General features: G+C 45.4%; 3 protein-coding genes across 4 annotated transcripts; all 3 read left to right on the forward strand.

Moving 5' to 3' along the window:
• The first annotated feature begins 1,130 nt into the window (after window positions 1-1,130).
• Window positions 1,131-6,202, forward strand: LOC120671304 (serine/threonine-protein kinase BLUS1-like). Of its 2 annotated transcripts, XM_039951632.1 has the most exons (16): window positions 1,136-1,674; window positions 2,090-2,347; window positions 2,496-2,623; window positions 2,747-2,788; window positions 3,034-3,115; window positions 3,188-3,256; window positions 3,327-3,497; window positions 3,583-3,648; window positions 3,839-3,907; window positions 3,988-4,110; window positions 4,182-4,243; window positions 4,490-4,587; window positions 4,793-4,878; window positions 5,387-5,448; window positions 5,551-5,594; window positions 5,677-6,202. In XM_039951632.1, exons 1-16 carry the CDS (start codon window positions 1,471-1,473, stop codon window positions 5,712-5,714), a joined length of 1,602 nt encoding a protein of 533 aa, XP_039807566.1. In that variant the 5' UTR covers window positions 1,136-1,470; the 3' UTR covers window positions 5,715-6,202. The 2 variants fall into 2 exon arrangements, with proteins under 2 accessions (XP_039807622.1, XP_039807566.1); XM_039951688.1 differs by lacking the exons at window positions 4,793-4,878; window positions 5,387-5,448; window positions 5,551-5,594; window positions 5,677-6,202 and having other exon boundaries at window positions 1,131-1,674; window positions 4,204-4,587.
• An 880-nt stretch (window positions 6,203-7,082) lies between these two features.
• LOC120671513 (5'-deoxynucleotidase HDDC2-like) lies at window positions 7,083-10,849 on the forward strand. Its single transcript, XM_039951910.1, has 8 exons — window positions 7,083-7,439; window positions 7,514-7,638; window positions 7,732-7,769; window positions 8,249-8,359; window positions 9,317-9,396; window positions 9,613-9,649; window positions 9,949-9,990; window positions 10,391-10,849. The coding sequence occupies exons 1-8, from the start codon at window positions 7,185-7,187 to the stop codon at window positions 10,456-10,458; spliced, it is 756 nt and encodes a 251-aa protein (XP_039807844.1). The 5' UTR covers window positions 7,083-7,184; the 3' UTR covers window positions 10,459-10,849.
• Window positions 10,850-19,365: 8,516 nt separating this feature from the next.
• LOC120671602 (UDP-glycosyltransferase 73E1-like) lies at window positions 19,366-21,503 on the forward strand. Its single transcript, XM_039952010.1, has one exon. The coding sequence runs from the start codon at window positions 19,751-19,753 to the stop codon at window positions 21,251-21,253; it is 1,503 nt and encodes a 500-aa protein (XP_039807944.1). The 5' UTR covers window positions 19,366-19,750; the 3' UTR covers window positions 21,254-21,503.
• The last annotated feature ends 2,515 nt before the right edge of the window (window positions 21,504-24,018 follow it).

Consider the following 24,018-nt stretch of genomic DNA (forward strand, 5'->3'; position numbering starts at 1 on the left):
ATCAAAAACGCTCAACATAAAAGTTATAGACCTGACATTTGGCTACATTTTTCCTTTCAAGCACATCCTCAAATTTGGCCTCTAACGGCAGAGCTCGAATTATTTGAATGTATTATGTGTTGTCTCGTGTATATAACAAAATGGCTACAAAAATCAAGTATGCACCAGATCCCCATGAGTTTGTGTGTTAAAAAATGAATTAATTACTGTGCAGACAGTCAAGTTGTCTGTTTGTGAGAAAAAGACCGCAGCTGTGTGTATCAGTCAGTGGGCTATACACACACGATTGCTAGCTACTTTAATTTTTTTTGGAAGGGCTACTTTAATTTACGCAGGCCCACGATCTGATTCTGATCGAGTTTTCCTGACCTGGTCAGGTAGGTGATCGAAGAGTACGGAGGGAGGACAGCAAGGCGCGCGTATACTGTTCCGCTCACATGCCGCCCGGCCGGCGTGGGGAAAATCGCCGGCGATCCCCTTTTAACTTTGCGCCGTGATCGCGCTCGCCTTTCGATCAATGCCGAGCACGCATGCACGGGCACGGGCACGGGCACGGGCCGGCCAGCCGTAGTCCGTAGAACAGATTTCTCCTCCGATCGGCTGATGATCCTGCTAGCTACTGATGGACGACGGCAACAACCCATGCAGTCGTATGCGGGTGCGCTGAACCTGCTGACCCCCGCACGCACGCACGGGTGGCGTCTATGCGGGTGCGCTGAACCTGCTGACCCCCGCACGCACGCACGGGTGGCGTCGGCGACGCCGCCGCCGCCGCCGCTCACCCGTGTCACGCTCACGCGTGCGTCGAATAAGAAGACGGTGCCGTCGCGGGACGCGTGCGTTCGTGTACGTCACGGATCGACGGCTGCACCTGCATGGCCCCTGCTGTCGCGACGGCGCGGTCGATCGGGTCACGGGCTGCAGGGATGACCATGTCGGTCCGTCGTCGGCGATCCATTCATCCATCCCGTGAACCCGGATCCATCCTGAGGGGCGGGCGCGACGGCCACTCCCACCCCGTGCTCACAGCTCTCCAACGAGTAACTAACGACATCCAGTCCCGGCGCGATCGATATAAATATCTGGCAACGGCCACCGCTTCCCCGTCGTCCTCTCCTCGAGTCCTCGTTGGGATCGATCGCTCACGGGAAAGCACGGGCACGGGCACGCGGCCCTCGTCCCGACCCCCCTCACCGCCGCGCGTCGCGCCTAAAGCCTCCGGCCCGCCCCCATGGATCCACCCACCCCTCTAGTCTAGAATTCTAGATCCCTCCTGCCTCCCCCACTCTCTCATCTCATCTCATCTCATCACATCGCGCGCCCAGCTGCTGCATGCGCGGAGATATATAGGAACAATTGATCGGCTGGATTGGATCCCTTCCCTTGCGCGTGGTGGTTCTTGATCCGGGCCGGGGCCGGCCGGGTGACGCCGCCGCCTAGGCCTTGGAGGTAGGCACGCAGCGCAGCAGCATGTGGAAGGGGAAGAAGAGCGGCCCGCTGACGCGGAGGGGGAGGAAGCGGGAGTTCCCCATCCGCGCGGCGGACTACGAGCTGCTCGAGCCCATCGGGGACGGCGCCACCGCCGTCGTGCGCCGCGCGCGGTGCCGCCCGCTCGGCGGCGAGGTCGTCGCCGTCAAGATCATGAACATGGCGCAGCGCACCGAGTCCGACGTGGTACGTACGAGCGGCCTGCCTCTCATTCCCCTCACTCGACGTTGTCACGTCTCCCTCATCATCCACTCAACGCATCATGCATGATGGACACGCATGCAAATTATTAAACCTTGCTTATTAGCTGATTTCTTGTCATCATGCTAACGGCAGAAATAAGAACTTTGAAACACATCATTTGCACAACAAATTAAATCAGTTCTTGTGTACCAAGGTTTTTGGCATATGCTATTATGTGATAATAGTACCAATTCATGAGATCGGTTGCGTAAATTAATAAACAGTTTAGATTAAGAGGATAAGAATTGCATTGTATAAGACTTGCAAACAAAAAAAAAATCAGTTGCTACCCAAGACAAGAGTTAAGGAGCACATAACTTGCATTGGTTCACTACTACATGTTCTTCTTTGCGTGCAGAACAACGCCTCCGAGGAAGTGAAGACCATGATTATGATTGACCATCCAAATCTTCTTAGCGCATACTGCTCATTTACTGAGGGCGAAGCCTTGTGGATCGTAATGCCCTATATGGCCGGAGGTTCGTGCTACCACTTGATGAAGTCTTCGTACCCGAAAGGGTTTGAGGATGAGAACTTCATAGCATTTGTGCTGCGTGAAACGCTCAAGGGTTTAGAATACCTTCACGAAAATGGCCACATACATCGTGATGTAAAGGTACATATGCACCTTTTTCAGTGCTTTATATGTAGCAATTAATTATACGTGATTAATATAAAAATGTACCTATGAACTCTATATGCTGCTCATAGCTTGTGAGAAATTTGATAATATAAGAAGGTATTTGTTTCATGCATGAGCACAGGCTGGAAACATACTACTTGATCAAGAAAAAGGAGTGAAACTATCAGATTTTGGAGTTACCGCGAGCCTTTACGATTCAATAATTAATAGACATGGCAAAAGGAAGACACTTGTTGGGACGCCTTGCTGGTAATTACCAAAAACACATTGCATGTTACTAAATATCATCAATTAATCAATCTTTTATTTGTAATTAATGTACTAATTGAGATTTGCTTACATATTAACATTGCTCTCCACTTTTTTCTGAAGGATGGCCCCTGAAGTTATGGAGCAAAAGGATTATGATTTCAAGTATATATTATTTATTTACCATGTTACTATTATAATATACCGATCTACCCCCTTTGTTTCAAATTGTACGTCATTTTGACAAATCTAGATATATAGTTTCTGCAACATATCTAGACATAGTGTATATCTAGATATATAGTAAAAGCTATTGTATCTAGATTTATCAAAATGATTTATAATTTGGAACGGAGGGGGTACCATATTTGTTTAATTTGTTAATTTTCTTAATCTAAAAATAATTATAGGGCGGATATTTGGTCTTTTGGCATAACTGCACTTGAACTTGCTATTGGTCATGCACCATTTTCTAGCCAACCTCCAGCAAAGGTATGTATCACATTCATTTACTGTACATGTCATGATAATGTGACTAAATGAGGTTTATAAAATGCTATATAGGTGTTTCTCATGACGTTGCAACATGCTCCTCCATCACTTCATAACACAAAGGAGAAGAAGTTTACAGATGTATGGTTTTAACATTTTATTAGCAGTTGATTAGTGTGACAATATTGATTTATTTCTCTTTGTTTCGTAGTCCTTTAAGAGTATGATTGCCACTTGTCTAATAAAAGACCCAACAAAGAGGCCGTCTGCCAAAAAGCTATTAAAGCACCCATTTTTCAGAAAAGCAAAGTCAGAACATAATGCCGTGAAATGCATGATAAATAAATTGCCATCATTGGCTGAGCGGATGCAAACTATAAAGGTACAAAGAAACATTTTTTTTGGAAAGATATCATCATGTATTGTATTGTGAATAATATTTATGCGGTCTCATCTATTTCAAGCAGGAGAATGAAGCAAAGTTGCAGGCAGATAAAAAACCTCATGATAAATGCAAAGAGGCCGAATCACAGGTTTGATTGCTGAAATAGATATTCAAAATATTTGTTGCACTACATTTTTTTCCTTATATGTTCTAATAACATATCATTCAACTATCTCTACTTAATTATTAAGGCTCTAATCCATTTGTGCACAATATCAATTTTTAAGTACATTGTACTAGATTATATTAATTATTTTTGAGTTAAAATTCTCCAACAGGAAGAGTATAGACGGGGTGTGAGTGAGTGGAACTTTGATATTGCAGATTTAAAAGCACAAGCAGCATTGGTATGCACCTAATTATTAAATATTTTTGAATGAAATTTGTGTTTGTTTACTTTCATGACTAATCTTTTGTTTAATTGTAGTACCCCGATGAGAATGAAGCAGAGGACTTTTTACGCTTTCTATTTGAACTTGATATTGTTGATGAAAGTACCCAACTACAAGATCTTAGAGCACGGAATTGCCCAATGAACGATGAGAGAATGGTACATCAATTTTATATATTTATTAATTTTTAAGTATTATCAGTTGGTATGACGTGAAGCTGCAATAACAGAACACTGGTGATGATGGCTCAGGAAAATCAAATTCGACAAGTCCAATGTCCTTATGTCAAAGGTTACTTGGTTTTATTTAGATTCATTTCAATGTTATGCTAATTTCTATCATTAATGCGATGATTTTCCTCCACAAAACTCTTATGTCAATATGATTTATTTGCATAAATAAAGAACTATAATTATACCTAGGCTTGTAGCAAACACTGATTTATTTGCTCAAGCATAAATTGTTTTATTTGTCTTAACATTACATAGATATTTAAATTAGAATTATCTTTTTTCCTAACATTATTGCCTCTATCAGTGTGAAACAGCTTGATAAAGGAAGCCCAAATGGTCTTTTGCACAATGAGTCATTTGAAATTCATTCGATGTCACCTACTAAGCAACTGACAAGAGCAGGCATGTTTGAAATTCTTCACTCTCAAACTAAAAAATGACATGTATATAGTTATATAAGAACAATTTTAACCTAATATAACATGCAATATATGATTATTTTTGTTATTGTTTTTAATATATATAATCCATTGCATTGTTCTAGAGACAAAATTGAATTTAGCTGACACGTACATCAAGACAAGTAAGGATGTTGTGTTTTGTGTAGTTTCTACCTGCAAGGATGTTGATGAATATTTAGAGAAAACTGCTTTTCAAAAGGGTCGTTTTAAAGTGATACATGATTATAGCAAGGTATGTTTTCATCAATGTTATTTCTACTTATATTTAGTTTTTTAGTTACAGAATACCATAAATATTTTGTTGTAAACTTTATATCGATAATTTTTTGGGTTTATATATAGCCTTCTTGAAACTTAACTTTGTTGGTTGTATTTGTTATTAGTTTATACGTTCGTTACAAAATTGCAGACTTATTAGAGATTTTTCAGTCTCGGAATTATTCAAAGTGTATGTGTGATCCAAATTTTTGCATCCATGGGAGCACCATAAACTCGCACATACCATTTTTTCCCTTTTGTGAAACCACTCAGTTAAATGTTGAATGACATAACCCAATTTTTTGGAGCTAGCTACTCTAGAGGTTCTTGTGTTTGATGTTTCTGTGATTGTGATTTATTACTATTTATTTGCTTAATCAACTTTGATCCTAGCTTTACGTATATTGTATATGCATTTCACATTAAAATGTTGGTTTGTAATATTTTTTTTAACGAAAGGTTTGTAATATTGTTGGCTGCAGCTTGAAGGAGCAACACAAAGAGAAAAGGAGTTGCTAGAACGTATTAATAGTTTAGAGAAAATGTAAGTACCTATTTTTAATAAATTTATTTATTTATTTATAGGATTGGTAAATTTTTAATAGAAACAATTTTTTCTAATGTAATTAAATACTTATTATTATAGGCTTCTTGCCACCCAGGATGAAGTTGAGAGGCTTAAAGCAAAAGGTAAATATACTGTAATTTCTACAAGTACTATATTTTTATAAAGTTTTAGTCAATCACTAGTTTGTGTTATCTTATTTGACAGAGGCAAAAGGAGTAGAGGAGTGCCCAAAACAACAATAGCAGTGAAATGAAAGTAAACCGTGTTGTTACCTAGGTAATGGTTGTAATGGTAGGAAGCAATTGTAGTGCATATGCATATCTCTTGTTATCCTAAGAGTGCACTAAGTTGGTTTAGTTGATCACATGTTAGAAATTGTTAGTGTATTATGTCCAATTTTAAAATGTTGTTTACTTCTTTCCTTACTTAATAGAGGGGTTTATAAGAGAGACTTATTATATATGATGGTCTAGATTTATGACATGTGATGTTTTGGCACCGGAAATCTGATCAAGATGGGGCGAATTATGAAGAAGGAATGATGTATGGTTATATAGGTAGTTGATATGTAAAGATATAGCTTACCTAGAGGTATAAATGAAAATCACCTCGGTGGTGTGGTACGGATGGAATTTGTTTTCCTTGATGGAGTTGTTATGGTTGTATTAAAACTTTCTTGATTATAGGTAGTACATGATTCTTTACTTATGTATAATTTCACATAGCTTAATGGTGATGGGTATACGTATACGTAGGGATGTTTTTTCTATTAATCTGTATGTATATATATATATGTATGTGTTAGATAATACATTTAGTGCCTTCTAGTTTATACCTGTATGTATGGTTTTCTTTGATTTATATGCAATTCAATTATTAGAACATAAATCATCATATTCGCCACAAAAGGCTCCGACGCTCAAGTTTGTTTTCAAAACTTCTTTTGCCCATTTCTATTATACCAATATGCAACAATCCTATATATCTACCCACTCACTCAACTTCAGCAAACTAAAATTTAGCGGACAAATATCATGAGTGCTTTGTGGAAATATTTAAAATACCACATTGTCTATGTACATCCTCTAATCCATCCATCTAGTATATATCTAGTCCTCAGCGGAACGGCAGAAAAAATGCATATCAATTTAGAAGTCCGGGGCCCTAAAACAATGCACCATGGTTGAATCACCCTCCTCTGGGATATACTTATAATTGCATTCTAATATATAGGAGTACAACAAAATGCACATTTCACTCACATAGAAGCAATAGAAGGTTGTCATGCTCCTTTTGAATGGAAATGTGATGCAGCTGCAGTTTCTAAATTGCAAAGAAGAAAGGGATTAGTTTGTATGCGATAATAATAGAAAAGAGATCCTATGCTTAGCACACGTGTACATGAATATTTTATTTCAAAAAGGCTAAAAGCCTAAAGACGACGTGATCCGGCACGCGGCTCGTTCTGGGCCGTCGGTGAGCCACGTTTGGGCCACCATTTCGGGTGAGCTGGGCGAAGCGCCCCCGTGCGCTGGGCCCAAAATTAGGGGAGCCCCACGTGATCCGCTCGCCGCGCGAGCTGGGCCACGGGTCGCCGCGGGCGGGCACGCGCCGGTCCCGCGACCACCCACCCGCGCCCGGCATCCGCGGAGGCCGGGCGCCCCCGCCGCCTGCCCACCGCTCCTCCGCCTGCTCCGCCTCAGCTAATAGCGATGGGTGGTGGGAGCCGAGCCCTTTCCCTCTCCTCCCTCTGCGCCACCACGCTCGCCGCCGCCGCCAGGGCCCCCGCCCCCTTCCTCGCCCCCGCCCACCGCGCGCTGCTGCCCCTCCGCCTCGCGGCCGCCATGTCCTCCTCCTCCTCGTCCTCCCAGGCCCCCGCCGCCCCGGCCGCGTCGGGCGACGCCGCGGCCCCGGCGCCGTCCGCGTCCAACGCCATCGACTTCCTCACGCTCTGCTACCGCCTCAAGGTGAGTCGCTCCGTTCCCGCTTCGCATTTCCGCGGGCTCGTTGGGATGTGATGTGATGTGACGGATGCGCGCAGACGACGAAGAGGGCAGGGTGGGTGAAGCGCGGGGTGCAGGCGCCTGAGTCGGTGGCGGACCACATGTACCGGATGGGCGTGATGGCGCTCGTCGCGGCCGATCTCCCCGGCGTCGACCGCGACAGGTGAAGTGCCCCGTTTCCACTCCAGCTCGGCTGTGTCAAACATCCTGCGAGTCCATTTTAATAGCCGTTTTCTTTTCCTCCCTTCAATTGCAGGTGTGTCAAGATGGCGATTGTGCACGACATCGCAGAAGGTACTGCCTGACATCGTTTAGGTGGTCTGACTGGATTTTAGGGTCTGTGCATGAGTCAGGGGTGAGAAGTTTTTAATGTAGGAGTCTATCACTATGGAGGGTATTGGTAGACGTGAATTGAACCGCTGGAGTAGGATTTGCATTCAAGTACTCTGGGATTGATGGGTTGCTTGTATGGCTTTTGAAACTCTGGTATACAATGATATAGGTTTACCGTTTACGGAAAGTGTGAGACTATGTGTGGATTTCCCTAGGTACAGATGTCATTTTATTGTAGAAGCACTAGATATCATATGATGATACTCAGCTTTAAAACGCTTCCCAGTGAAAAAATTTTAACACATGCTGTGCGCCTATGCCCTGCATGTGTATGGACTCTTTGTGTCGTGCTAAAGCCTGCTAGCCTGTTGCTGGCACTAATTGCATTTTGAGAATTCTGTTTGGTAGACTCATTTCAACTTTCTTTTTCGGTGCTCCAGCAATCGTTGGTGATATCACCCCTTCCGATAACGTGCCCAAGGAAGAGAAGAGCCGCATGGAGAAAGAAGCATTGGACCATATGTGTGAATTGCTTGGTGGAGGTCCAAGAGGTGAATACAAAATATTCAAAAGTAAAACATTAACATTTTGTGCTGTGGGTATCTTAGCCTGCTACCATCCTATTGAGTTTGTCTTTTCTCAGTATGTAGTTTGCGAAATGAATGCTGTACTATAGCACATGTTGACAGCTTTCTAGATGACACCATACTTTCCCTAGTGGTCCGATTATGCGTGCATAGTGCCACAGTCCAAGAAAATGACAGAAGATAATGTGGAATTCCATGAAATTTGTGAATGCTATATTGTATTAATTGTTGGTAATGTTGTTCCAGCTCTAATGTTTTCAATCCTTGAAATGATATTAATTCTGCTGTTATTATTATTACTTAAATTGGCATTTTACCATCTAACACTTTTTGCCGGCCATCAGGAAATTAGCACCGGTCTTAGAAATTCATAATCATCATGTACTTTAAGAGAGACTGATCTTAATACAAGATAAGGAATGCTTTCTGTGGAAGCCAAACTAAACAGTTTCTGCACCCCTGCACATTTAATATAACTATCCCCTTAATCTACATGCTGTTCTTGTTCACAACAAGAAATTTTTGAACTCTAGATGGAAGCATAGAAGGAAATCTAGATGTCTATGGGTATTTTGCGATGCCATTTTAGTGTCCAACTTTTTTTCCCCCAGAGTTCCACGACATAGAAATCGGCTGCTTGTTATTCAAAACATAATTTACACAATCACTAAACAATGTTGGAGAGTGTTGGCATCACTTAATTATTAGGTGCGAAGGGAACTTTTTTAGAACCCACAACCCAAGCCAAAATCACTCTCAGGCTCTGCCTCTTGGAGAAACTGTTAATCTGTTATTCGTACAAGATAAAGAATGCTTTCTGGTGAAATCAGAATGAAGATTTCTGACTTTCTGAGTTCTTTTAAATTTGATGTGCAATAAATATTGAGTTGTTGACTTCATCTGCACGCTCTTATTCTTCAGCACAAGAAATTCGTGAACTTTGGATGGAGTATGAGAATAATGCCTCTTTGGAAGCAAAGGTTGTCAAAGATTTTGATAAGGTACAGTTTATCCATCAAGTTCCTGACATAATGACAACATCTGTGGGAAGCTATCACGTGGTAGTTCTAGCCATTTTTCAACAGAATGGCATTGTTTAAGCACACAGTTTGGTCCCAGTGTAGACAATCATTAAGACCCTGACATGTTGCTCCAACTTTTCATTTCCCTTTACATGTAGTAACATTTGTTTTTTTTTCTGTTATTTTGTTTTTCAGATTGAGATGATACTTCAAGCATTGGAATATGAAAAGGGTGAGGTCATACTGACATTTGAATACTTGCATTATCATTTTCCCATGTGCAGTAGCTATGAAGTGTGAGCTTGTGATCAAACTAAATGAATTATAGATAAAATTCAGCTCATATACCAAGTACAACCCTTCTTTTCTTTTGCATTATTTGTGCTTAGATCACTATTCAACTTGTTCTACAGCCCTCTGGGTGTGACAAGTCATACACATAATCCATGTCCTAACATCTGCTATACTCCTTGTTGATCATAAGGTAGGATTTAAAGTATTGTACTTATGCCTATTATCGAAAATTTTCAGAGCAAGGACGGGACCTTGAAGAATTCTTCCAATCAACAGCAGGTGTACAATAAACACCTAATATTTTCCCTTTTTCTCTCCTTTATATATTCTATTTAGTTTTCATGGCAATCCAGCAAGTACAATTGAATACTTCATCTAAACTGCACAGGCTGTCTATTGTTTAATTCCTGCGCTTTAAATTTGTATTTTCCTGAGATAATATAATCCATTATTCAGAACAAATTAGTGCCTGAATGATTATTGTAGAACTTGAAACTAGAGAGTACCAATACTATGAGGCTTTTTTAAATCATGAATTGATTTGTGCCTTTTTTTAGGTTTTGTGTTTATGCTTGATCTCATTCAATTTCGCAATGTAATAATTTTTGCACAATACTGACATTAAAATAGCTGACGTGAAAACCTTATTTATTTGTTCTGCTTATTAATTCCTGTGCAGGGAAGTTTCAGACTGACATTGGAAAAGCATGGGCAGCAGAGATCGCATCCAGAAGGAAACCAAAGTGATCGAATGGCATTCTTTTTTGTGTTTGGGGTTTCAAGATTACTTGGTGGCACCACATTTCTGTTGAACTTAGCTTTTGCTATTGATGATACATCTGAGGCGGCACTGAGACGTAGGCTTACTCTAGGAATGTGAACTTCACTTCCATCATGCATCTTGGCCCTGCCCTGACCAATGAGACACACTGGGTTTGTGGGTTGCGGTACCAGTGCTCCAGATAACCCTGCCGGGTAAGGAGTTCATGGTTGTAATCAGCTCCTGTCAGGAGCTTGTAGCCGGATCCAACAGGAAGTTTTCATACAAGCTCTTGGTGATGTAAAATCCTTTACTTCTTGATGAATCACTGTACCATTACTTTTTTCTCGTGTAATCCAATTTCATCTTTTGAGTCTCTTTTTTTTCTCCTATTTGATTGTGTCCCTGTTTCCAGCAAGATGAGCCTTAACTTCTGTTATCCCATTTCGGTTGCTGATGGTGTCCAAATTGTGCAATGTACATTCATGCGTAGTAGAACGAGATTGAAACTGTTCAGTGCACTCTTCTTTTCTGGACGAGTTTCCACTTTCCAGGAGAGAATATGAGAACAAGGAACGATAGAACAAGAAAATGAATGAATCCTATGAAAAAAATTCAAATGCAATCATATATCCCAATGGACACCATATGTAGGAATAATTCCAGAATTCCTCATAACCAAAGGAGGCGTTGATTTGTTTGCTGTTTAGGGGGACACAGTAAGTTTGCATCCCAAAAACCCTTGGTAAACATCATGCCAGAAAGTAACACAGCCTAGAGCGCGCTTGTACTGCATGCATGTATCCAAGCTACATGTCCAACTGGGCCGTGCTAATTAGCTGTCGCTCGCCAGGAGCTCTCCGAGCGAGCAATTTCCGACAGCAGCAAACTTTCAACTTTTGGAACTTTTTTATTACCGCAATTTTCTATTTTTAGAATATGATGACTTATGCATATAACTTTAACACATCAAGTCTTAATCGCGTAAAAATCAGATACCACCAACAAGATGATGTGTGCTCGATATCCTTTTTATAGAGTATCACCCACACTATCAAGTCTCAACTGGTGGCTAGTAGTCCAATTTGCAAGACACCGTGTGCTTGGTTAGTATTGGGCCATTGGCCACACACAGGTGGGTTTTATAATGAATTTTGTGAGATTTGATACCCCTTTAGGCCGTCCACATCCAGGGGCAAAGCTAGAGCGAAACCGAGGGGGTTGCGCCACTTTACCACAAAATTCGAAGATCTCTATATTTTAGCAAAGTCAGTCATCGCGGTGACTAGTAAATGGTCATATAGATATTATGGATTTTTTTTGCCGGGAATTTTGTCTTAGAGTTTCAAATTTCAGTCAATACTTTAGCCCAATTTTAGAACAATCGATCAAAATCTTTCTTGCTTTATTTGTAATTTCACTAGAATTCCGCTAATGGAAACCATAAGCATTGTGTGGGGTTGTATGGCATTCTTGGTGTTCTTTACTATTTTTTAATTTAATGATGTAGAAAAAATATAGTAATCTTAAAATCTAGAATGAAAAAACATTAAACATGTACTCCTTACAAATTTGAATGGTTTGTTTGAAACAAATCATACTCCTTCCGTTTCCTTTTGGTAGTCATATTTAAAAATATATAATTTATAATTGGTAGTAGAGTGTATTTCGTATGGGACTATGTTTCGCAGGCTATGTAAATTCCCCAGCACCGTGTTTCATCTATCGAAAAGAATGGGGGAGTAACTAGCATTAAATATTATGATAAAGAAGTTGATGCTTTTTTGTCTAGCGTGGTTGACCGAAACAGGCACGTATCTCCTACGTCTTGAAATGTAAGGCTTTGAAGGATTTAAAATTTATACTTAAATATAAGGCATTCTAGGGTTCTTTGGATAAAAAGGTATGATAACTTCTTTGAGTTTGGTACCAATTTTGTAAGAAATCAATTGCGGTGGGTGGGAGAGTAAAAAATGGCATGCTAATCTCCTTAGTTTTGGTGCAGAAATTGAATAGCTAGTCCAAAATTAAGCAATTAATTAACTAAATAGTGTATTAATCAGGGTACATGTGTCTTTTCTCTACCTCTATAATCTATCTACAAAGATTTAGAATGCCTTATATTTTAGGACGGAGGGAGTAAGCTGCGGAGGGTGCCAGGTGACGTTCAACTATGTAGATGCTAGATGAATGGCTGGATGCCTAATCTCGTTGTGTCATGTGTTCAAATTAATACGCGCTGATGAAACACTAGCTGATTTAATGTGCGCCAATGACAAACTAGTTATTGTGATGCTTTAATTGGATTTGCCTTGTAAGTCGTCATGATGTCTTGGTGGCACGTGTGGGTGCAGGGTATTGGCCAAGGGGTGCATACATGATAATTTTTGATTGTTAGCACTGATTTTCAGTTTTGTCGTGGGTGCATCGGCACCCACTGCTGCCTTCGTAGCTTCGCTCTGACCACATCGGGCTGAGCTGGAGGAGAGAGAACCAACAAAAACATCGCGCAAGCGAGTAATCTGCCGCTGGCTCGCGTCACCGGAGCAACGAGTTGACCCACGCGGGCATCGAGGCACGAGTGGCCCCATCTATCCACCTTCCTGCTACGAGCTATGGGAAACATTTGTGGATGGAGTAAACTATCAACGTCTTTCTCAAACAATTTGAGAAACATGCTAAGAGCTAATTTGTTGGAGAACATATCATGTGTAAATCAATCTCTTCGTTCAAATCGTGCAAATTTAAATCTGGGCCACTGGATCAACATCAAAGGAGCATGAGAGATTAAGTAATTTTACAATTAACCGCCCACTCTTGGATTGAGTAATCACACTTTTGCAAATCCCCCTACCACTCCCCCTGCTCCCTCCTCTTGGATGTTAATCCGGTGGTCCAGATTGAAATTTACATGGTTTGCACGAAGAAGTTGGTTCGCACCTGATATGTTCCAACTTATTGTCACCCAAATCAACGTCTTTCTCAAACAATTTGACTCACATTCATTGTCAACACTTTCATACACGTGGAGTTATCGAAACTGCACACGACAAAAAGAAGAAATCATCGATATCTGACCAACACAAGGATGCCAAAGAGAGAAAAAAAATCCTCATCTGTAGGCACGGGACATTTTAATCGTAGCAATCAGTTCACACAATGCCTCCAACTTCCACTAGGCATGGCATGTTCAGAACAGTTTCGTTCTTACAGTTTCAGATTTCACAAAGGTCTTTGAATCTGTCCTTAACAGAATCAGATCCACACCAGAAATCAGTGTATTCACCATGCATATATCCTAGAAGCTTCAACTTATATGCCGCGATAAATCTCGGCAAACTCAATGGGAGGAGATGGTCCGGTGGGCCTAGCCCATATATCCGGAGGTGCATGCAAGGTTAGATTAACTAGTCAGGTTGGCGCGCTACGCGCGCCTGTATCAAAAACGTGGACCTAAAATATTAATAGAAAAATATTATCTATTACTATATTCAAAGCAACATCGTATCAATGTATTGAGTTAGATCTAAAAAATTACAGTAAAGCGAGCATAGTAGTTTTGTGTCTGAGAGCCTGCCAATCTCAAGCATTGTAGTATAGAGGTACATGTAATTTTTCCTTAGGTTTTTTTTTTGTGTCAGTAGGTATAGTTTAATTACTTTAGTAGGAAAAAAAAAGTAAGATTAGAAATGAATGAACAGTCTAATTATATTTTGTGGGTTTACGGAGGGAAATCAAAACCCAAGAAGTAGTACAACTACCACATGTAAATGTAGTATACAAAGTTTAGTTATTATTTTTTGTATGTAGGAAGTAGTTAAATATATTTTGTATTGTCAAATAATGGAAAGAAAATATTTTTTTAAGATAAAGAGGCTAATTTAATAGAATCGTGGGCCCCACGTGGGTCCCGCCTAAATAGTACATGGGTCCCACGTGGGTCCCGCCTGAATAATACGTGGGTCCCACCTGAATAGTACGTGGGCCCCACGTGGGTCCCACGTGAATAGTATGTAGGACCCGCATGAACAGTGCACGGGCCCCACGTGGGGCCACGACTCATGAGGTTGCTCCAATTCTAGGAGCTTTAGTATATGTACTCAATAAAAGTAAAAAGGATTCTAGTTCGTAAATTGAGTGACTAAACTATATTTTAATTGTACTATTGAAGACGAAATGTGTGAAACAAATAATATTTGAATGTATTTGGAGATTTTATAGCTAGAACATTTTCTTTATTAAGATAGAATAAATTTTTGTGAATCTTTGTGATAAAATTGTTCCACCTTCGTAATAAAGGAGAGAGAGAGAGCATACCGGTAATTGCGTCTATTGGTGGTGATCGGTTTAATAAAAATTATCGGTAATTTTAAATCCGTACTCACCTCTTACCTCCTAGACCACATGTCTTCTCATACTAAGCATGATAATGTCTTATCTTTTATATTAGATTGTTTGGAGATAATTTAGATTATTTTACGTACAACTTGAAGGAGTTTTTTTTATAATTTTTTGAGAAATCCGATAAACGTATTTACTGGCAACCTCCAGTATTTTTCCCCATACCAGTAAAATAACCCTGATGTGGTCCCCACGGCGCCAAACGCGTGCAACCAGTAGCATGCAGAATATGTAGGCTCTATGCCTTTGGTGACTGAAAAAGGTGTGGATAAAACACGCCGCACAATTTCAGGAGTCGGGCATGGATTCGGAAAGGAAATTATTAGAAGAAACAAAGTGAAAACGTAGTCACAAAACTATTAGAAGAAATTAAAGAAAGAGAAACAAACTGATTAAACTCTTCATCCCGGGATATATTTAGTAGGTTTTTTTTTGAACGAACGGGCCGACACAAGGTTATGTTATATATTTCATTGATAATTGATAAACTAACCAGAACAAAGGTTATCTATATAACCTATATAGATGCACCATACTAAAAGTCATTAACTCTATTTCTCTCAATATGCAAACTATTCACGTCATATAGGAATCCACTACATCAGACGCCATGTCATCATCCACTAAGACCATCTATTTATTTCTTACATCAATTTTCTAATTAATAGCATCCATGTATGCAGCTTATTATTCTTTACTAGTACCACGCTACAAAATTTCTACATGGATGATCAATCATTTAAGAGTCGTTCACAACAAAATGGATATAGGTTTTTATATATAATGTCATTAGCAAAAAAAAAAAATGTTGCCATACAATCACCTTAGTATTTCTATTTAAAAATTTTCACAGCAATGGCGAGGTATCACCTAGTTAGTACTATGCATCGTGCATTTGTTTGCAACGCAGGCTGCGCGTACACATCACATGGGTAGAATGCTAAACTTATTATTAGGTAGGCATCGAGATCACATCGTGCCGGCAGGCACTGGTGGACCCAAGGCCCGGCTAGCCTGGGCATGTGCCTGGGCTCCTTGCTGTGTCGTGCGCTAGTAGTGAGCTTCTTATTTTATTGATCCAATGACGCGGAGAGATATCAGCTGGTCAAATACAATATGAATTTGTTATCAGTTGTTAGGTTGGCCCAGGCTCTAGAAGAACTCTGGGTCCGCCACTAGTCGAAATAAGAAGATGGGAAACGGGGAGATACATGCGGATGATAATTTAATCCGCACGACCATGCCAAATTGATTTTAATTACAAATCCATTAATTGTAAATATCGCCAGGTTGGTCGAAGTCAGCGCATCCTCACTCAGATTTAAAACTAGCCATGCTTACCTCGTGCATCAGGCTACTGTTTAAATTGTACGATGTTTGTTAGTAGTAGGGGGCTAGGGGCCATAGGCCAGAGTAACCCCTGCGTCAGTTGAAAGGTAGGGAGTACTTCCTAAAAAAAACTTTAAATGTTGCTACGGTATAGCTATACGCTTCTTATTCTTATGTTGAATGATACTCTTCCTCTGTTCATCAATGTAAGGGATTTCTGTTTTCAATATTAGAAACCTCGTGCCAAAAAACCTTACAAGTTTGAATGAAAAGCAGGATATGATTAGCATCCGGATTCAGACGCAAATCCGTATCGATTATGAAGGTACGCAACTTCAATTTAGATATAGTGGCGGAGCCACCAGTCTAGCAAGGTATGGCGGCTGCCACATCTGCCGTTGGTGGCTCAAAATAGGTACGCGCCACTGCCTAATGCTCCCTCGGCTGCTCTGCCGCCCAACACTCTCCACGCTCGCCATAGGTACATTTTGACGCTGGTTCCATCACTGTTTAGATATGATGTTATTTCAAAAAAAAAACAACAACTTAAGATTGATTAGATATTAATTAGTTTAAAAGAGCATTTTCTTAGATTGAGAAAAAGTTTTGATCTTGAATATATATTTTAAACTACCTACGTGCATGGTAAGATCACCAACGCATATGAACGATGGATCTTTAAAGTGTAACTACCATCTTTTTTAAGGGTCAACAGAGGGGGAGAGCAGCCCCACCTAGTTTATATATTAACGGGTTTGGTAGCGCTCGGACGTCTGATGAAAACTTTCTCATCGACGCTCTGTCGGTTCAACGCAACATCAAATAATAATATTCGTAATATAGGAAAAAATGTTTGCAACATAGAAAACAATCGAGTTTTCCTCCCTACCCTCATCAATCCTGCAGTTTCTGTCGATGCCCGCGTCGCTCTTATCGGGGGCGACTCGGGCGGACCCGAGCTCCCCGCGCCGCCACCCCTTCCCCCCGCCCCGCTCCCTCGTTGCCGCCCGAGCAGGGCGCGGAAGTCCGCCCAGCTGCTGCAAGGAAGGCAGCGGCGAGGCACTCGTCATCCTCGCGCCCGGGACGCCGTCACTCGCCGCGCTCGCCGCCGGCGACCTCGACAGCCGGCTTCCGATTCCGGCCACCCGGCGGCAGATCTGTCGTCCTCCTGGCTTGATCTACTCCCTCCAGGGTTGGATCTGGGCTATAGGTTGGGGGATCGGCGCAGGGACCTCCGCTTCTTCACTGGCCGCTGCTGCCGATGGCGACGCCGCCGGACGCCTGGGCCGGCATCATCCCGCCCCCGGAACCGGCGCTTCCTTGCCCGGATCCGCTCCCCCCCGCCTTTCCCCTCTCCCAGTGAAGCTGCAGGCGACAGTGTGCGGCGGCGGCCCCGGCCGGCACTAGCCCGAGCGGCCACCCGCGGCTCTGCTCGGGGGCGCTAGTGGGGGTCCCTGCTCGGCCTCTCTGGGTTGGGGCCCCTAGCCAGTGCCGGCGCCCTCCGCCTCCCCGACGTCCGTGCCTGTTGTTCGCGCGAGTTGCTAGGGGCCCAAACAGCAGGTCCAAAAGTCCCCGAAGCCCGTGCGTCGCTCTCCCTTGGGTGACTCGGGCGGCGACCAGCTCCCGCCGCGGCAGACCGCCTCCCCACCCGCTCCTTCCTCCTGCCGCCGCCAGAGCCCAGGCCGGAAGTACGTGCTGCCTCGTCTTCATATGGATTCTACCGTGGTTCCGCAAGGGTCCGCTGCTGGCGCCTCTACTTCGTCGGCGCTCTCCTTGTTGATGGAGACTCCAAACCATTTGCCGGGTAATGAAGTTCGCCCTTTGCCGGCCCTCCCTCCTTTGGGGCTTCCTCCCCTCAAAGGGCGTTGGATGGCGGTGGGCGGCGCCCGGATGTGCCTTACTTGGTGTTGTTGTCAGCTCGAAGGGAGGTCGTTGTTTCCGGCGACATTCTGCACAAGTTGTCTCCCCCAGCCTTAGCCCCCATTCTGTTGGGCGAGCCCTCCCAATTCGTAGGAGGTTGGCTCACAGGGCGGCGTAGCTGCGAGGGGTGGGTGGATGCAATTTGGCTCTTGTGAACCTGGCAAGCAAGTTATTCGGTGCGGCTCCCATGGACGATCAGTAGAATCCACTCTCTACGTTGTCCTCTGTTTCTCAATCCATTCTCTCGCCGTGTGTGAGAGCTCATGTAATCTCATCCTGGAATGTCAGGATTATACTTTGTATTAGGCTCTGTTACTTTCGATCAATGAAATGAAGTAGGTGGGGATCAATGAAAAAACCCGTTGCAATATTTGTTTCATGTTGCATGTGACATTCAAATCTCTCATTGAATACGAAACATCCAGATTAAACACTTACAACATCCAGATAAATACTTGGAACATCCAGATAAAAGACTTACAACAAATGTAACAACGCAATATCTAGATCTGCTTTTGCAACATCTACATAAAACACATGTAATATTTTAAAAATCTCTACTATAACATCATATGATATTTATTGCAACATGAGCACCCGGTGATCCCCAGAGCCTTCGCTCATCTTCAACCTCCTGGAGCTGCCTGCCATGGACGATGCTCAGAGCTCCTCCGTCAGCCTGCGTGGGGAAAGCTGCAGGGAGCGGTGGCCCCGCCACCGGCGAGCTCTGCCACGCTCATGCCCGACCGCGCCCCGAGGAGGACCTCTGCCCCTGCGTGGGGGGAAGCTGCGGGGAGCAGCGGCACACGGCCGCCCCGCTGGCAAGCTCCGCCCGCGCCCGGCCGCGCCCTGAGGAGGACCTCCGCTGATCCGCTCGCGCTCGCGCCAGCCCCCCACGCCCAGCCGAGCGTCGAGGTGGAGGTCGCCGGAGTGGGTTAGGGAGCTGCGGGCGTGGGGAGGAGGACGTCGGAGGGGATGAGAGGTGAGCGAGCCGCACGGGTGTTAGGGGAGAGGAGGGGGAGCTACGCAGATGAGTGGAGAGAGCGTCCGATCCGTCGAACGCTTTATGCCTAGCATTACGGCTATATTAATTCTGGTGGCCCGTAACGACCGGATCGGGTAACAGTTACATCGTTCAAAGGTTTACATTGCCAAAGAAAAAACAGAACACCATTATTGATCACTTATGGCTCGATCATCGTGCGGTATCCTGCAGCTCCAGGCTCATGCTGTATTTCTGCAGGTTTGCAGAGTCAGGTTCAGTGTCTCATCGCGGAAGACAATTCCATTCCTGCGCTTCCACAGCTGCCAGCAACATAGCAGGATGAAGGAGTCGAAGTGAACAGCTGGAATGCCATAAGTGTTAGCATAAACACACGTGACGTGGCTGCGCAGCTGCAAGAGCATCGTGACGGTGAACTAGCAATTTCCGTGGCGTCGTCAACCACGTCCCCTGCAACATGATGAGCATCCACTGGTACGTGCGCACAGGCATTCCCTGGCACGTGCGCACAGGCATTCCCTGGCTATATAAACAATCAGCTCCTCGATCCTTCTCACCAGAGGCCAGTCTGTCTCTTGCACCCTTTGTGCCGCCGCCAAAGACCTCTCGGCGCAGTCGGCGCGTCCATGGCGCCCGCGGAGGAGCCCACTGCCGCCACGCTAGCGCCGCCGGCGCCTCACTTCGTCTTGGTTCCGCTGGCGGCGCAGGGCCACATCATCCCCATGCTCGACCTCGCCCGCCTCCTCGCCGAGCGCGGCGCGCGCGCGAGCCTCGTCACGACGCCGATGAACGGCGCTCGGCTGCGCGGCATCGCTGACCAGGCCGCGCGCGCCAAGCTCGCGCTGGAGGTCGTGGAGCTCCCGTTCCCGACGGGCATCGACGGCTTGCCCCCGGGCATCGAGAACGTGGACCAGGTCACGGACAACAACCACTTCGCCCCCTTGCTGGTGGACGCCCTGCCAAGGCTCGCCGGGCCCCTCGAGGCCTACCTGCGAGGGCTGGCGGCGCGCCCGAGCTGCATCATCTCCGACTGGTGCAGCGGGTGGACGGCCGGCGTGGCCACAAGCCTCGGCATCCCTCTCCTCTTCTTCCACGGGCCGCCCTGCTTCTACTCGCTCTGCGACCTCAACGCCATTGATCACGGCCTGCGCGAGCAGATCGCGGAGGCTGGCGACCAAGAGAGGTTCGTCGTGCCGGGCATGCCCGTGCGCGTGGAGGTGACCAAGGCCACGGCGCCGGGCCTGCTCAACTTCCCCAGGCTGGAGGCGCTCTGGGTCCAGTGCGTCGAGGCCATGCGCACGGCCGACGGCGCGGTGGTGAACACGTTCCTGGACCTCGAGCACCAGTTCGTGGCGTGCTACGAGGCGGCGCTCGGCAAGCCCGTGTGGACGCTCGGGCCGTTCTGCCTCGCCAACAAGGACGCCGAGGCCGTGGCGTCGCGCGGGAACAAGGCCGACGACGTCGCGCGGCAGAGCGCGGTCACCGCGTGGCTCGACGCCAGGGACACCGACTCCGTCGTCTACGTCAACTTCGGCAGCGTCGTGAGGAAGCACCGGAGGATGCTGGTCGAGGTCGGCCGCGGCCTCGAGGACTCCGGCAAGCCGTTCCTATGGGTTGTGAAGGAGCCCGAGGTGGCGGCGCCGGAGGTGCGGGGGTGGCTGGAGGCGCTAGAGGCGCGCACGGCGGGGCGCGGGCTCGTGGTGCGCGGGTGGGTGCCGCAGCTCGCCATCCTGTCGCACCGCGCCGTCGGCGGCTTCGTCACCCACTGCGGCTGGAACTCGCTGCTGGAGTCCATCGCGCACGGCGTGCCGGTGGTGACGTGGCCGCACATCAGCGACCAGTTCCTGAACGAGCGGCTGGCGGTCGACGTGCTCGGCGTGGGCGTGCCGGTCGGCGTGACGGAGCCGGTGAACTTGTGCGAGGACGAGAACATGCCGGTGGGTCGCGAGGACGTCGCGCGGGCCGTGTCGGCGCTCATGGGAGGAGGGGCGGAGGCCGACGAGAGGAGGATGAAGGCCAAGAAGTACGGGGAGGAAGCTCGCAGGGCCATGGCGAAAGGAGGGTCGTCGTACGAGAACCTGACGCGTCTCATTGAAAGCTTCGGGCAACGTGGTGGCAAACAAGGCTAAGCTGGAAATTAAACCGTGCTGCATGGAGCGCGTCGGATCGGAAGAACAAAAGAAGCTTGCAAGAATCTTCATTGCTATCATCACGTTATGCCCTGTAACTCGATGTGATTTGTGTGCCCATTGTTTTCATTTTTCTCTCAACCGTTTTCCTGCTGTTGCTGTGCAGTACTAGTATTGCACATGGTGCACCATGTGCATTTCCTGTGGAATTATTTTCTCATAAAAAGAAGAGTGGATTTGTTCATTTCAATGGATCGACCAGTATTTGCACTGGCATGCGCTCCATATTTCTCTGATCCTGATGTTTTCTCTGTAGCAACTTCCATGCATGTATCATTTACATACGTCTTCTCATTTTTCTGTGGATGCTTTATACGCTTATGCTGGATGGCCACCTTTTCCATTTTTCACTCAGTTTATCCACGCTTCGGAGAGTAGTAATATGTATAGTAACTAGTATAAATATAATGTCTACAGTGAAAAATAATTTAATTTGGTCAAAATATGTATCACATTTTTTTAAAAAAAATGTGATGAAATATTCGCTAGGGCCACCGGAGTAATGGATTTGTTACCTGGCTTTATCGCTGCCCGTATCGATCACCGGATGGTGACCGACCGTCTAGTCCAGGTGCTTAGAGCAAGTATTATCTATAATATAAAAGTTGAAACATTCTAATACAATTGTCACCAACAATTAGTCTACCCACCCCCTCACAAAACACTTCATGTTGGCTCACATATAATGCTAAAATATTTGATAGCACCTGGCAGACTGAAAAAATTGAGTGATGGAGAATGATTCCACCAAAACTGAAAAGTTTTTCTCACCCCGCCATTCTATACCCACCCTCTCCCTGTACCCGCCCCCTCATTGGTCGCGCCCCTGCTTGATCCTCGCGTTTTGTTTTTTGGAAGGCGAGCAACGATGCAGCAATTTGGAAGGTGAGCAACAAATCACGTTGATCAGTTTGGAAGGTGAGCATCACGCGCGCGGTGGCTGGCCCTCCTTTCCCCTGAATCATCGCCACGGCCGCTCGCCGCATGCTCGCTCACCGCGCCGCTCGCCGCACTCGCGCTGGCCGTGCCCGCTCGCCGCACGCTCGCCGCTCGCCCGCTCGCCGCACGCGCCCGGCTCGCCGCGCTCGCTAGCCGGGTACTTTCGCCGCGCCCGACGGGCGCCACTCGATCCCGACGGGCGCACGCTCGCTCGCCCCGTGTACCCGACGGCTCGCCGCGCGCCCGCTCGCCGCGCACTTTCACCGCGCCCGACAGCCGGCACTCGGTCCCGACGGCGGCTGCTCCGACGGCCACGGCTCTTGACCGCCCTCACTCCTGACGACCGCTGCTCCGACGGCTCGTGCGGTGGTTGGCCCTCCTTTCCCCTGATCATTGCTGTGCGTGACGCTCACCGTGCACTTTCGCCGCACCCGACGGCCGGCACACGATCCCGACGGCGGCTGCTCCGACGACGTTGTTTGGAAGGTATAAACCGTACTGATGAATTTCCTTTTATTTGCACGTTCTGATCACGTAGCGATGGCCTCGCGTCCAATTATTGCTGTGACCACGCCGGACAGCACGAGTCTACATCGACGCCACGACAGGGCCGGACACCGGATGACCACGCTCTACGTTGACGCCGCGGCTAATCGCGCCGACCACACCGGACGCCGCACGACCAAGGTGTACGTCGACGCGTGACAAATCGCCACGATCACGCTGGACGGTGCAACCACGACGACAATCACAGTCTACGTCGATGGCACACCGCGACTACAACGACAAGCGTGTTCCATTTGGGGACATAACCAACACACAGAATCAAAATTTTGGTTCTAAAAAAAGGACAAGAGTTCTTGAAGACGGTAAGTGCCACAACATTATAAGTTGATTTAATTACAAAATATGGAAAACTAATTCTTAGATGTATGTGTGTGCACGTCTGTTTCTTAGATGATGATCTAAGAAACGTTAGGCGTCAAAAAGCTAGAGATTGTTATGCGAATATGCCGCCAGATAAGAAGGCAGAACTTAATGCAAAGAAAAGAGAAAACTATCATCGAAAGAAGGCAGAGAAGCAATCTGTAGGTTCGTTACATGTTGCTAGATAATTTGTGAAAGTTATATGCTAAATACTGTGTGATACATAAATTATGAAAGTTATTGATGCCAGCATTGACGGACACACCCCAGTAGGCATTGTTACATGCTAATGGAATTCCATGTTTGCTGGACACACCGAAGTCTGCAGTGATCCACATTGCTGGAACTGTAGGTTAGTCCTATTTTTTATATACTTTTTTTTTCTTGAAAGAATGGTTAATGCTATGACATGGTGATAGGACTGTCAGGCACCCCACACTCAGATCTGTTGCATTTGGATGGAACTACAGTTTTGAATGGAGCTGCTGGTGTTGGTGCAAGTGAGCAAATTCACATTCCCATGAATCAACACGAAACAGGTTTGTCCAATGATTACAGTTAATTTATATGTATAGAATATATTTCAATGTGCTTCAGATGGAATTCCATGTTTGAATGTGGAGTTGCAACCCACTATATATCCAATTTAGATAATTTTGAAATGCTATGGCACGGTTGTAGGACTGTCTGGCACCCCACTCTCGGCTCTGTTGCATGCGGATGGAACTACAGTTTTGAATGGAACTGCTGGTGTTGGTGCAAGTGAGCAAATACATGTGCCCATGAATCAACGTGAAACTGGTTTGTCCAATGATTATAATCATTTTATATGTATATGT

Source organism: Panicum virgatum, chromosome 1K (genome assembly GCF_016808335.1).
Source record: "Panicum virgatum strain AP13 chromosome 1K, P.virgatum_v5, whole genome shotgun sequence".
NCBI classification, from domain to species: domain Eukaryota; kingdom Viridiplantae; phylum Streptophyta; class Magnoliopsida; order Poales; family Poaceae; genus Panicum; species Panicum virgatum.

Bases quoted from the DNA above. Each gene is read 5' to 3' on its own strand.
- LOC120671602 (XM_039952010.1), top strand. From the start codon at position 19,751: ATGGCGCCCGCGGAGGAGCCCACTGCCGCCACGCTAGCGCCGCCGGCG.
- LOC120671513 (XM_039951910.1), top strand. From the start codon at position 7,185: ATGGGTGGTGGGAGCCGAGCCCTTTCCCTCTCCTCCCTCTGCGCCACC. The intron at 7,639-7,731 runs GTGAAGTGCCCC...CTTCAATTGCAG, and splicing joins CCCGGCGTCGACCGCGACAG to GTGTGTCAAGATGGCGATTG. The intron at 8,360-9,316 runs GTGAATACAAAA...CTTATTCTTCAG, and splicing joins GCTTGGTGGAGGTCCAAGAG to CACAAGAAATTCGTGAACTT.
- LOC120671304 (XM_039951632.1), top strand. From the start codon at position 1,471: ATGTGGAAGGGGAAGAAGAGCGGCCCGCTGACGCGGAGGGGGAGGAAG. The intron at 4,111-4,181 runs GTACATCAATTT...CTGCAATAACAG, and splicing joins CAATGAACGATGAGAGAATG to AACACTGGTGATGATGGCTC. The intron at 4,588-4,792 runs GCATGTTTGAAA...TGTTTTGTGTAG, and splicing joins TAAGCAACTGACAAGAGCAG to TTTCTACCTGCAAGGATGTT.